General features: G+C 37.1%; 1 protein-coding gene across 15 annotated transcripts in view; it reads right to left on the reverse strand.

The window, feature by feature from the left end:
• Positions 1-15,274, reverse strand: part of PUM1 (pumilio RNA binding family member 1) — a 125,983-nt gene that overhangs the window by 38,506 nt on the left and 72,203 nt on the right. For 8 of the 15 annotated variants that reach the window (XM_070384371.1, XM_070384369.1, XM_070384357.1 and 5 more), the window contains 3 exons: positions 8,226-8,319; positions 6,757-6,873; positions 2,918-3,069 (listed from right to left, as the gene is read on the reverse strand). In XM_070384371.1, the coding sequence (XP_070240472.1) occupies positions 2,918-3,069; positions 6,757-6,873; positions 8,226-8,319 (363 nt within the window). The remainder of the gene's footprint in view (positions 1-2,917; positions 3,070-6,756; positions 6,874-8,225; positions 8,320-15,274) is intronic. The other 7 variants (XM_070384378.1, XM_070384373.1, XM_070384370.1 and 4 more) reach the window with 2 other exon arrangements.

The following is a 15,274-nucleotide window of genomic DNA, read 5'->3' on the forward strand; positions in this document are numbered from 1 at the left end:
ACAGCAATGTGCAGCCTCTCAGTCAACTCTCTAGAAATCGATGCGGTACCCTTGATGATAAACCAAAGTCTCTAAGTCAGCTCCCAATATTCATACTTTAATTTCATAAAGAAATGTCAAGCCCGGGAAACAAATACGTAAAATTTCACAAGTAACATTTTACACATCGAATAAAATCAACAAAAATGACTGAATATCTATTTGTAAAACGCTATCCTACAAGTCAGTTTACTATTTTCATGATGCAAAAAGTATTAAATTCTAGTTTCTTTTCAAAGGCAGTAATTTTAAATATAACATTTAAATTTAATAAGCAAGCAGATAGATGCTCAACGGAGATATTTTAACAATCATTCACCCTTCTATAGTTCATCGTACTTGGTAGAATCATCATCTATACAGTCTCCCCTCATTTAGAGGCTTCTAAAGCCATTCTAAACTTCTCTCTCATGATACAACACCCAGCATCAAGCCACCACCAAGATTACCCCATGCCTGAGTTCACCTAATATCCAGAATTTTTTCTTCACCAAACATTTTGAAATTTTTAAAAAATGAACATTTTTTATCAGGTGTCAAAGGAATCTTTGAAAAGAATGAAAAAGGAATCAGAAAAAAGATGGAGTGGCCAAGAGGTCAACTCCAACAATCAGATTTGGAAAAGAGTTAGCATATCTAGAAAGTAACAAATGCTTTTTGATAAAAGGCAAAGGCCAAAAAGGTCAAAAGTTTTAAAACAACCTCTCATTTAAATGACTATAACCAAAGAAGTTCACCAGGAAAATCATATTTTTCTAAAACATCTGAAGTCAGAAATTGGCAAAAATGACACTGGAATTAAAAAATGTATACTTGTCAAAAGATAATTTGAATAACAACTTTTTCACAGTAGAGTCTGTTATTGCTGGTGACAGAAAACTCAGAAATACTGCACCTGACTGTCACGCTCAATTTACAGCTAAGACGTCATGCAACTTGCCTTAGTTGCAACCAGTCAGTGGCAGAACAAAGACCAGATCTCAGGTTTTCTATCACTCTAGATATCATATGGTCAGAAGATAGCACAAACTGTGAATTTACACACTTGTGTTCAAATCTTAACAATTTAATACATGTGTGACCCTGGGCACAGAAATTCCATTCCCTCAATCTTATGCTGGGAAGTCATGTAATCTACTTATTAGAATTAGAATGAGAGAAACTATACGTAGAGCACTTAGCTTTAAACAAAAAGATTTCAGTAAGATGTACTTATTACTATTTTTCTTATTCAGTCTACTAGAGCTGATTTGAAAACACGGCTATTACTTCAGTCTTCCAAATTCATGATCTGGCAGCCAGTTAAAACACAAAGACCATCAACTGATAAGTGCCAACTTTCCACAAAGAGTAGCTATTAAGAAATTTATTAATAGAGGTCACTCTTCTGTCAACAAATTATATGCTGAATCCCCTCTATAAGTGGTACTAGAATTGTACCTACTGTAAAGAAAACCACACATTAACTTCCAGAAAGTCATCTAACTGAAAAAATACTGAGCCAGACAAAACTAGCTAGAATTTCAAGACCTGGTTTTTCTATAAACCTGTGAAATCTAAGAAATTAAACATACACCTTATCAGTGAGAATGATAAGAAGCAAACAGTTCTTGTTTGGATCATTATCATATGTACATATATGAGCATGGTGTTTTTCCTCAAAACGAAGGAAAAAAAAAGCTTTAATTTGATGATGCTTACCAAAAGCCTAAATGCTCGTTTTATTTGCTCAAAAAAATTTACATTTCCAGGACATTATACCATGGAAATAATCAAGGATTTATGCAAAGGATATTAAGCTTATTTGTAACACCAATATAGTACTAAGTTATAGCAGCAGTTACATAAATATAACAAATAATAATGGACTGGTCAAAATAAAGAATGAGGCACTCTTTGATGGATTTAAAAACAATAAATAACAGGGAAGAGTATAATAACAAGATGCAAAGCTGTGTGGACAGCATAATCCCAATTTTATAAGAAATTAATTAAATAGTAAGACTAGAATGACAGACACCAAACATTTATACTGGTTTTTTTCTGACACAAGAATTTAAGGGATTTATTTTTCCCTTCAAGTAATTCAATTCACCATAACTTTCAGAAATAAATAGGTATTATTCTAGCAAGCAAGAGAAAACAGCCTAATATAAAAAGACACTTGGTTTTGCAATTAACTATTCCTTTTCTCATCTAGGTTAAAAAGCTTACTCTAAGTTAAAAAAGATATAAATAGGTTTAAGATTTATGTCCAATTCAATAGATGTTACTACACATAAAATAGACAATCAAGGACCTACTGATAACACAGGGAACTATTTTCAATATCTTGTAATAACCTATAATGAAAAAGGATTTGAGAAAGAATATATAAATATATATGTGTATGTGTATATATGGATGTATAACTGAATCACTTTGATATACATCTGAAACTAATACAACACTGTAAAACAACCATACTTCAATTTTTTTTTAATAAAACGGATGCCATAAATAAGCAATCTGAAGAACTAGTACCTTCCCTTTGGTAGCAAACTACTTAAAGAGAGCCAGAAGTGATCTGAGAATGGTGCTTAGAAAGTAACCAAAGTATCAAAGCAAGAAAACTTCACCATCACTAAACTGGAAAATCCTCTTAAGCAGTATCACATGGTATGTCATACCATGATCTCACTTCGTCATGCTGACCAAAGAACAGATACATAAAAGGCATTCAGTAAAGCACAGGCGAGTCTGTCTGAACTCATATACCACACGAGGGAACTCACTCACTCACCACTCACAGTTTCTCTATCAGGAACAACATTACTGTTAAATTATACACAATAACTAAGATTCACACTTAGGTGGGGTAAGTTTTGTTGACATTTACCTGCTGCTGCCCTTGCTGAGCCTGTGGGGTGGTCTGCTGATTAGCAGAATTTGTTGCTGCAGCAGCGGCGGCGGCTTGCTGCTGGAAAAGACTGGCAGGGTAGACTCCCCAGGGAGTAACTCCGTAATACTGGGGAGGGACCACAGCCGGGCCTAAAAATAGCAAGAGAAAGGTAAGAAAAATTTAGATTATTAACAATCAGAGTTTCCAAAAACTATATTTGATTCACCAGACACTGCTGTAAAATATTAATATACTGATTCATTTTAGCTAATCATGAATTCTATTTTTTAAAAACAGAAAATATTCTATGTGATTCCCACACCAAAGTCTCCTAAAGTCAGCAATATACTCCAGGCCTAGAGAAAGAAGCTGGGGAAGGACCAAGCATTGGAGATATTGAAAGGGAGTATAACTGATAAAAGTTAGAAGAAACTAAGAACAGATGGAAGAATTGGCCTTGGTCAAGAAGGCAAAGGTGTGTTTTTACTGAGAAAGAAAAAATATATATAGGATAGATATAGACAAAGTTTGCTGCTAAAAGGGAAATGGAAAGTCTGTATGCTTAAAGTGATGGAACACAGCAAAAGATGAAGCTGCACCCTGCTTTCAGTCTAAGGACGACACCTGAAGTGACTGATGGGGACAGGGATCTTGGTGCTTCATTAACTCCAGAAGCATGAAAATCCATCAGTTGTCTGACAACAAAGCCCAGACACGCCACTGAACTTCCACGGCTCAAATTTGAAGAGACTTGTTTTTCCCATCTCTATTTTTAATGTCACAAAAAGCATTTAACATAACTACATTTAGATATCAGAATATGAAATTTTAAACTTAAGTCAAAGCTGAAAACAGACGGAAATGGAAAAAAAAAAAAAAGACACCTCGACTTCTCACAGACCTGAGTATTCTATACAAAACTGAGCGTTCTGTTTTAACCTCTTTGGCAACAAGCTACCACTGCAGTCTCTGCCAAACAGAACAAGCAGGAGAGAAGTTAACAGAGCTATGCGGACAGCAACCTAGGTGGGGCAAAAATCTAAACCACAGAATTCTCTGAAGCTGGTGGCTAGAAACATCAAGGCTCATTTGTCAACCAAGACAAGGGCACAAAGCCAGCATCTCACATGTGTGGGAACACATATCTAATGAGAATTTTCCTAGTTAAAGCAAAGTTTCAAATATTTGCAACTTGATTAAATAATAACTGCACTTTTCAGTGAAATTCCATAGACCTGTTTCAAATACATCCATTCTGACATAGTAGCCAATCCTGTAAAAATACGTATTTCATTAAGTCAAAAAAAACTGGTTCATGTTTTTGCTTCTCCATTAAATTCTAAAACACAAATAAGTCAAATTATATTACTGTCCAATATTACTATGACATTTCTTTTCTTTTTAACTCTGACATTTCTAATTTGGCATTTTCTGTATCTGTAGTCTTAGACGAGATAAAAGAATCTGTTTATAAAGGTGCCCATGGTCAAACACAGTGCAAAATGGTGCAAAATGAAGGTGCTGCTTAGGAAGGCTATGCTACATCATTTTTTAATAATAAGCAAATAAGTTAAAAATTTTTAAACATGTGGGCATGTTTGGCTCAGGGTGCATCATTAATTGAGCTTGATTCCCTCAGGATATCTGTTTCAATTTCTATGGATTAACATTCCACAAGAATATGCAGTTTTAGTTTATAACAGTTTAGTTAACATTTCTGCTCTGTGTGAAAGCACTTAATTCATTTTCCATTTGGCTCAGATGATAAGTACAAAAGCAAGATTCTCATCATCAAACTATGATCTCACTGAGGACAACTTTTGTCATCTCTAAGACTGGTTCTTTGTTTCAAATAACATATGGTAAGTCAGTAGAGGAAAGTTTGTAAAGGAAAGAAGTACAAAAAAGATAATTCAAGACAACATGGACAGTATATGACAGTGCAGTACATGCACAGGCTTTGAGCTAGATCTGACTTAAATCTCAACTCTGTAACATTTAAATTATGTGAGCTCTACTACCCAAAGTAATCTACAGAATTAATGTCATTCATATCAAATTACCCATGACATTTTTCACAGACCTGGAACAAAGAACCCTAAAACTTATATGGAACCAGGAAAGACTCAAAATTGCCAAAACAATTTTGAGAAAAAGAACGAAGCAGGAAGCATAATCCTGCCAGATTTAGGACAATACTACAAGGTGACAGTAATTAAAACTGCATGGTACCGGCACAAAAACAGACATACAGACACCAGTGGGACAGAAAGGAGAACCTAGAAATAAACTCTCACACCTACAGTCAATTAGTCTTCAACAAAGGAGGCAAAAATACACAATGGAAAAAGGACAGTCTCTTCACCAAACAGTGCCGGGAAAAGTTGAACAGCCACATGAAAATAAATGAATTTAGAACACATTCTCAGACTGTACAAAATGTCTTAAAGACTTAAGATACGACACCATAAAACTCCTAGAAGAGAACACAGGCAAAACATTCTAACATAAATCATACCAATGTTTTCTTAGGTCAGTCTCCCAAAGCAATAGAAATGAAAATAAAAATAAACAAAAGGGACACAGTCATGTTTACATACACAAGCAAATAAATACAAAGTGATAAGAGAAAGAGTAAGGACAGGTTAACCAAGGAAGCTTTCTACAGGTGACAATACCAGCTAAGAAGCTTCCCAGGCAAATATGGGGAAAGAGTTTACTCTAGAGGACTAAGAAGACCATAATGTCTAAAGACGCAGAGGCCTAAACCAGTGCGGTGTGTGTAGCAAACCAAAATCAATTTAATACTGCTAGAATGTATGGTATGAGACCCAGGGCGGCGGGGGGGGCCCTGCCGGGTAGAAGTGGTGCACATGTAGAGATGCTCGTATAGTCATGGAAAGACTGCTATACATAGTGGGTCTCAATCCTCACTAATCCTTAGAATGTCATGGTAGCTCCTTTCAAGTACTGATTTCAAGGAACAATCCACCATCACCACCCAAGTAATTTGGAATGACCAGCCATGCTGACGTTATCTGCAGTGTACTGTATTAGGTAAATAAGACAGAAATCAATAAAGGATTTAAGTAGAAGGGTAACATAGTAAGATTTGTGTTTGAGACGGTTTTCTCAAACAATCTAGGTGGGTGAACGAGGGAGAAAAAGGAAGAAAGCTGGTAAAATATAAGAGAGAACAGCTGTAAAAGTCTAGGTAAAGATTAAAGGATCTGCCACAGTAGGAAGATATAAGCAAGGGGAGGAATTCCCGAAATATATATGAGCAACTGGTGACTCAGTGGAGCAAAAATATCTATACAGTAACACAACACTGTAAATGAATGAATTAATTTAGGAAGTGGTCTAAAGCAGAGGTCCCCAACTCCCAGCCTGCAGTCTGTTAGGCATTAGGCCACACAGCAGGAGGTGAGCAGCAGGCAAGTGAGCCAAGCTTCATCTGCCAGTCACCATCGCTTGCATTAGAGCCTGAACCACTCACCCCACCACCCAGCCCCTACCTCCCACCATCTATGGAAAAACTGTCTTCCACGAAACTGGTCCCTGATGCCAAAAATGTTGGTGACAAGACGCCTAAAGGCATTTGCACTAAGCCAAAGAAAAAAGACAGGAGGCAGCTGATTAACCTCATTTTAAATATGTTCAAGTCCGAGGTTATAGGTGGGCAGAGATATTTAGCTGGCAGATAGACGGTCCTGGAAATCAGGAGAGAAATATCCACTGGAAACACGGATTTGTAAAAGAGTATAAAAAATGAATGCCCATCAAAGGGACTTCTTTTAGCAGGTGAGAAAATCCCTCGTGGCAAAACGTCTCACCTAGCGTCGCTGCTGCAGCCAATCCAGCTGTGTAGGGGTCCGTCCCTGGGGGTGCAGCACTGATGATATATGGGTTGGGGACGAATGCAGCGGGAGCTAAACCTGCTGAAAACATACCTGTCAGTAAAAACAAACTTGACTAAAACAAACCTACCAAACTCCTACACAGTCTGGCTAACTATTCTGTGGGGAGGAGAAAAAAGAGAAGCTATAATAGGTTGAGTAAAATGGACTTTCAAAAAGATAATACCTGTACTAAAGATTATGGTGGCATCCATCTATCATCTTTTTTTAATAACCTCTGCTAAAGATTACAATTAAAACTACTAAGCAGTTTTAAATTTAGCACAATTTCTAAAAGACTAATGAAATTATAATAGGTTAAAATAAAGTGATTTAAAACAGTTTGTAATGGGATGGAGGGAAGTATTTATTTCCGTTTAAACAATTCTCCAGTTCTCCTCAAAGAAAATGTATGCCTATTTATAAAGACTACTATCTGTAAGTACATATTAAATCAGACCCAGGCAAAGGTCTAGACTTAATACAGGTGACCCTTTGACAACACAGGGGATAGGGGTGCAGACACCTACACAGCCAGAAATTCATGTATAACTTTAAAATCAGCCCTCCATAGCCACACTTCAGCATCAACGATTCAACCAAGGATCAAGTAGTACTGTAGACCATATTTATTGAAAAAAATTCATATATAAGTGGACCTGCACAGCTTAATCCCATGTTGTTCAAGGGCCACCTGTATAACTAGGCTAGAAGCAAGTCTTTTCTTCCACAGCATTTCACAATCCGTGATGGGTGATTTTCTATCTATTCAATCACGTCATTTTAACCACCCCCCTTTATAAAATTTGTACTTGTATAGCACTATTTCAAAGAGACCCCAAAAAAGCTGTGTGTGTGGGGGGGGGGGTGCAGGGAGGAGTCCAGTGTCAGCAGTAAGACAAAAATATGTTCCATAAGATAAAAAATATGTTAATATCAAGACATTAACAAGTACAACAGGTACAGAGCAACTTTAAAAACCAGTGATTATGATACAACTTTTTAAATTTTTCAACACATGCTACTTGGAAAATAGGTTTACAGGTACTACTTGCCACCTAATAAGATGTGATGTTGAGACACCCATAGTCTATATATGCCCAACAAGCACAAAATTGTTATTTAAGTTCATCCAAACCTACCAACAGAGCTGATGCTAGTCACTACAGGAAATACTTTAAGTCCTAAAACAGCTGGCAGAGCAATAACAGGATACCAAGAAATCTTATGAGTTAGGTCTAGAAAAATAGGAAGGTGGATAAAGACAACTGGACAAGAGTTAGAGGCCGTTTACTCTGAGATCTGTCAGGACTTTCACAGTCAGTCCATACTAGCTGGGTTTCACAGCAGCCACTGTCCTAAGATGGGGCCACCCCTACAAGGCAGCTTCTGGCTTAAGGACTTACCGATGTGGGGTTGATGCGCGGCTGCTAACGCATACTGCTGCTGCTGAGCGGCTGTCAACTGCTGGACAGCAAGCGCATTGGGTCTTTGGAACAGCTGAGGGAAGAAAAGGGCATGATGAGGTTAGAGAACCAATCTCATGAAGGAATGTTAAAGCCTCTCTGAATAAAAGTTTCCATAAACTCTTGTTTAGAAATGATGCTTTTAACAAGAATGTTCTCATGCTCTACTCCACTCCCTTGCTATCTATGATGCTTCATACTTCTGTTTTCCCTCTACGGCTCTGGCTCAATTTGGTGAGCCCAGTTCCCACATGCTGACTACTTGCTTCACAGGTTATCTGTCCCCTGAACCATAAACATACATACAAATGCCCTAACGGTTGTTTCAGGTCTGAGGGCACTGCCTGATCCAGAGCAAGCCAGAAACTAAACAAATGTACTACAAATGACTTACCTCACTGCACCGACTGCTGTTACCTCCCTTCAGGTCTTTTGAGAACTCCACAAACACTCTGAAATAATCCTCATCTACTCACATTTTAGACAGGAAAAGGGCAAGTTTTCATTTCATCCCCTGGCTGTCTCTTCTGGGGAAAACACTGAATATCTTCCTCAACTAGTGGTTTATAAAAACAGGTAAACTGGACAATGTGCAACTTTCAGGGGCTCCCGAATTTCCTAGGGTACCAATCCTTTTACATGTGAGAAATAAAACAACAGAAGTATAGCTGCTACTAACAAAACTTGGATTATGAGCTTAGTTTCCAAGAAAAGGAAAGGAATTCAAAGGTCTTGACAGTAAGAATATCCTAAGATTCTCTCTTATTACAAAGTCAATCATTCATTTTAAATTATTTTTGAATCAAAACCTGATAGGCACTGTGCAAGGAACTAAGTTTACAACACTAAATAAAATGTTCATACAGTTTAATAGGAACAATACTGGTACCAAGAAAGGGGATACATGATTTTGGATTGCCCTGATATGCCTCCTTCCAAGGAGTTATACACTGAAGACGTCTTTATTTACTGAAATCAGACTGGGAGAATTTACTGCTGGGACTTCCCTACAAAGGACCTTCAACCTACCTACTCTTTCTACAGGACTTTTCAGGGGTTAGGCGAACATCACTGGATGATATATAACACATACCGTGGATCTTGAACCACGGATGTCTTCATAAAGAAACCTGTTTTGGATGGTAGGTGATAATGTCATTCTGACAACTCAGTTTAATTACTGTCACAACTGAACTTTGATTCAGTTGTGGTGAACCTGATTGTTATGATTTGGTTACTTCTCTGCCTCAAGTATAAAAACAGACTGACTTTAATTTTTTTTTAAAGGTGAATATTCTGAACAAAGTGACCAACTTCACCTGTTACCTCTCTCTCTATATATATATATTTATCTTTCTAAAAACCAGAGTAAAATAAGTGTCTGCTTTCAGAGTATGAATGTCAAAAGTAATCATGTAGTACAGGTTTCAAAAATGCTTTATATAGCTTTTTTTATTTTCAAAGGTTAAAGAAAAGAAAAACTTCATTATAATGCTGGTAAAAAAAACAGCTCTACTTCATAAGCACTGATTAAATGTCAAGCATTCAAAAGAAATACAGGACTCTACTGGAAAATATATCAAAACAACTGTTCATTCCAGGAAGGGAGCCAACCAGTACTATTTGGTAACTACAACCTTGTGATCATCGCCAAGTTGGTTTGGTTTCACCTGAAGGACAGTGCCTCGTACTCCTCCTACTAACAGCTCTCCCCAAACCCCTCCCTTCAAGAGGAGCATCCAGGAGGCAGAAAACAAGTAAAACAGTAGAGAGTTGTCTAAATTTTTTCCAAGACTGTAAAAACACCTCCTAGTTCCACTAGGTATCTACTACCTATTCAATGGGTCTCTGGAATTTTCCTAGCCTAAACCTTTTGAAATATTTAACATCTCAGACAATGTTCATGCTAGCCTCTTCCCTCTACCTTTCTTGGCCCTGCTGCAAATAAAATAACTCATTTCACTCAACAAATTTTTTTTGAGCACTATTAGCTGGGCTCTGTGACAGGAAGCTAGGAGAATGATACTGTGTTCAGAATGTAACTCTTGAGGTTATCTTCACTTACTAAGCAAAAACAGTACTTTAACACCATTCCATTATGACTTAACCTCACTTTGTATGTTTTTAACATTTTTTAACATTTCATGTAACATTACATGCATGTACTGTATCTGTAAATATACATACACACACACACACACACACACACACACACACACAGAGTTTATGAATAAAAGTAACCACTCCATGTAACATTAGTTTGGGGTTCTCACTATTGTGTTACCACACTGAACACTGGGACTAATTAATAATTTTAACTAGAAACATATAGGCCTTATAACTGCTCCCATATATCCTATGTTTGAGAGTTGATTAATGTGTCCATGATTGTGACAGAGAAGGAATTATTTTGAGTGCCTTCTGCAGTAAACAATTAAACATAAGTAAACTATACATCAACAGCAGACAGATTTGATCATAGCATAAATTACAGCAATTCTGGCACATTCTCGCATGTAAACAGTCCAATATTAACTGGAAATATAGGTTATTAAAAAACAAAACTGGGTAACTGCCAAGTGATAGGTTCCAGAGGATCCTGAACAACACATTCAAATGCATTGTTTAGCACTGGGCAAAGTGCTAAACTCTGTCCCTTTCTCACCTCAAAATAAAACGTACTGCCAGGCCTGACTTCTTACGAGTTTAAGGCAATATGCCTAGTGGAGAGCAGATAAAAGCACAGACTCTGGGGCCAGAAAACCTGGACTGGTATCTCAGGTCCACCACTGACCCTGTGTGCGGGACGCTGGGAAGCAAAGTCACTTTGTGCCTCACTCTCTTCCTCTCTCTAAAGATGGACAATAAAGATCTGTCTAACTCATAAGGTTGTTTGCTAACTATTAAAATCAATACACATAGAAGTCCTCTCTATGTGATACTCTTTCTGATGAATGAGGCAAGCACCCCTTAACACAGACACAGGCCTTCTGTGGGCCATCTCTTATAGCGCGTCATGCAGCAAGACAGTCCGGGAAGGGACAAAGAAAGCAGAAGGCAAGACTCTTCCAAGTCAGGTGGCACTGACATATATACACTGCTAAGTCACTTCAGTCGTGTCCGACTCTGTGCGATCCCATAGATGGCAGCCCACCAGGCTCCCCCGTCCCTGGGACTCTCCAGGCAAGAACACTGGAGTGGGTTGCCATTTCCTTCTCCAATGCAGGAAAGTGAAAAGTGAAAGTGAAGTCACTCAGTCGTGTCTGACTCTTAGCGACCCCATGAACTACAGCCTACCAGGCTCCTCCGTCCATGGGATTTTCCAGGCAAGAGTACTGGAATGGGGTGCCATTGCCTTCTCCAATATATACACCATCATGTGTAAAACAGATAACTAGCGGGAAACTGTTGTATAACACAGGAAGCCCAGCCTGGTGCTTTGTGACAACCTAGAGGGGTGGGATGGGGGGATGGGGGTACTCAACAGGGAGGGGAGTTATATATCTATATACATATAATTATGACCTATTTGTGATGATATACGGCAGACACCACAACATCGTATAGTAAAAGAATTAAAATGCTAATAGCATACACAACAAACCAACAAAAGTGATAAAAAGGATGAAAGCAGGAGTGGGAAGAAGAATAACAACTGTGTATCTTTTTACACTGTTTTGATTTTTTGAACCATGTGAATGCTACTACCTATTCAAAAATTAAATGTTAAAAAGTATACAAAATAGACCCCCCCCAAAAAAAACTTCTGAGCAGTGTTAAAGTCAAAGTCCTGCTGAGTTCATGAGCACCACCTGCTTTAGGTCACAAAGAGGAAAGAAAAACCTTTTTGTTTTTGTTGTTGATACAAGTAATTTTAAAACATATACCATGCTAAAAAAAAACTATGAATGCAGTTAAACCTGAAGGTGAGACAGCTCCACACAGAGAGTTTTATGTTTCTAGAACTAGGTCCAAAGCAAAGCGCGAGGAGCCAGAAACTGAGACAAAGGTGTCTGCAGAGCAGGGTTTAAGACCTTCAGGAAGTCTCTGAGCTTCTCGATGTCTTAATTTTCTTATCTATAAAAATGGCTGCCCTACCTGACAAGGCTATTGCCAGAATTCACGGAGAAAAGCCTTTTAAACACTAAGAGTATTACATCAATAGTGGGGCTATAAATTTTAAAGAAAAAGTTATATTCTGGCGCTAGTCCTCAGTATATTAAATTTTTGAAAATTTGCTACTGTCTATAGCCTCTAGATCAAAGTTCATTTTTGATCAGGTTATCTGAACAGCTGCAATAGTTAACATATAATTATAATGATTTTTAGTGTAACAGGTACATACAAACTATGCTGCCAAACTTAAAAAAAAAATTCCCATTTCTTTAGCAGATGAAGAATCTGATTTCAAAATAAATGACTTCTAAATAAGTGAGGAAAACAAAATACAGCCTTCCATCAAGCAAATTATTATCTTTAGAGGAAAATCATATTCTAAAATTTCATCAAAATCAAAGAACAATAAAGGTATGTTTCAAATGACCTAACTGCTAGCTAAAGTCAGCATTTCAACAGTGACTATACACATGACGCTGGCAAAATAATCTTCCTCTCATTTATAAACTGAAAAGAAAGCCAAGAATCTTAAATACCTATATTAAAACTATGCAAACTCAGTCTCATAAGAATGACATTTAAATCACTACCACACGTTAAAAAGCAATGCATGCCAACTTCCTCTGCCATCTGACTAAGGCTTTCATAGTATTGCTTCTTTGTTAAAAATTCACGCTTAACAGATTAGAGTTTCAGTAGATCAGTACGCAATTTTGTAATGCATGCCACATTATTAGGCTATTTTTACAGTAACTGAATCCTAAAATAAAGAACGTCCAAAATTAACCAGATTAACCCACCTGATTATCAACTTAATCTTGGCTGTGGTTTCTGTTACTAGGTTGTAATACAATGAAACCTAGCAATAATTTTCCAGAATATATTTAGATGAACAGAGATAATTTCATGGCTATTTACTATGCAAGCATCATAACTCAAAACAGTATGAACACATTACATATGAACTGTTCACTGTGTTTTCCAGGATTAAAGAGAAGACAATGAGGACAAAGTAAGGAGAGTGGTATCAATGAGCATTTCAAACCACCCTAAATTAAAGGTTCCTAACCCCAGACCTTTGTACTTGAGGCAGGTAAAATTACTGTCATGAAATTTAGCATGCCCTTCAGTTATTATCATAGGCAACAAACCACATTAAATTTAGCCACACTTCTGTGATTCGATCACAAATAGAAATCATGTATTTTCATATTACTTTACAACTGCTAGACATCTCACAATCTTGTTTATGCTCACCATCATGGCCAGTACAACTATGTCTATCTCATGCATCATATGAAAAAGAAGCAAACACCCATCATTCAATTTGCTGTTAAATACTGTTATAGCTATTTTTATATAATTGGCTTTTGTAATCATACTTACACTCTACATTTTAAGACAGTATTCTAAGAATTCAGTCTGAGATCTTACCTAACTGCCAAGGCACCATAAAAGGAATCCCTGCTATAAATACATCTTAGGTTAAGATGATGGTTTACAGTGATTAGATAAGTAGCTTAGTTATCCAAAACCAAAGTATCCCTAAAAACAGTTAGTCTGTAATGAACTGAATGAAAAATACCTTCCCTATATTTTCAGGATGCTCTATATTATGTATCTAAATACAGGCTGATATTAACAGTCTTATGAAACCAACTTATTACCCCAAATGAAATGAAATAGGACACAAGAAGGATTTACTTTGTCAACTATCAAACCAGATCCACTCATAAAATCAACATACCCTACCAATTATAGCAAATAACTTCAAAACTCCCAACTTAAAAAAAAAAAAAAAAATTGATGCCCATTTAAGAAAGCCATGATAAAAGAGCAAAATGTATAGAAAAATACATGCTACACTAGATGTTTAGTTCAACCCTCACAATCATTAATATTGTCTGTACTCAGTCCTGGCTCTTAATGCCTGTGACCTGGACTTAGTAACCAAATGCATCTATTTCTGTTTCCCTTTTATGTGTACCTTCTACTCTTACTAACCTATGATCACACCATCGTCATTTCCATCTCCATAACTCTGTTCTCTTAACTGCAGGAATATATATTCCATCTCTCATCCAAGTTAGGTCTATACAAATTTGGTCCTCAATGAGCCTTCCCCTGGTCTGATAGGATTCTTCACCAATCAATTTAACATTTAGTAGCTCAACTGTTCCATAACTGTTTTATATACTCTAAGACTATTATGAACATTAGCTCTGTTCATTACGGACAAAACCTAAGTCCCTGCAAGGATACAACAGTCAATAGTTAACTGACTAATATGGACAAAAGAATGTCTGAAACTGCTTCTAAGCTAACACTCTGCACAAAAAAAGTAAATCATGTTAATTCAGTCATCACTTCTTAAAATGCCTTGTTAATGCCTGTACAACAGCACAGCGAAGTCGGTAAGACTCACAACACTATCTACGTAACCTCACAAGTCACTTTTTTTCAACCTCAACTACCATCCAGGGTGACTATTTCTGTATTACCTATTGAACATGTATGTTAATGTCTGATTTTAAGCTCTTAGTTTACTATTTTCTCCACTGGAGTTTTCATTCTTTTCCTGGTATAAATAAGTCCTGCAAAGCACAGCTCAAGATCCATCTCTTCCGTAAGTCCTTCCTTGCCCAGCAAACACTATGCTCTCCCTAGGATGTGGGCATAAACAGTCTCATCACTTGTCATCAACTATTTCCTTACACTACCTAAATGACCAAATGAGCCACAATAACTAAACTGAGAACCATGGGGTTGGGGGAAGTCTGTTCCATTCATGACAGATATGCCTGACTACAGGTAACAACAAAAAATAAGAACAGAAGGTTATAATCTGCAATCCACAGATCTGTGATCTCCCT

The sequence above is a fragment of the Bos mutus genome, chromosome 2 (genome assembly GCF_027580195.1).
Source record: "Bos mutus isolate GX-2022 chromosome 2, NWIPB_WYAK_1.1, whole genome shotgun sequence".
NCBI classification, from domain to species: Eukaryota; Metazoa; Chordata; class Mammalia; order Artiodactyla; family Bovidae; genus Bos; species Bos mutus.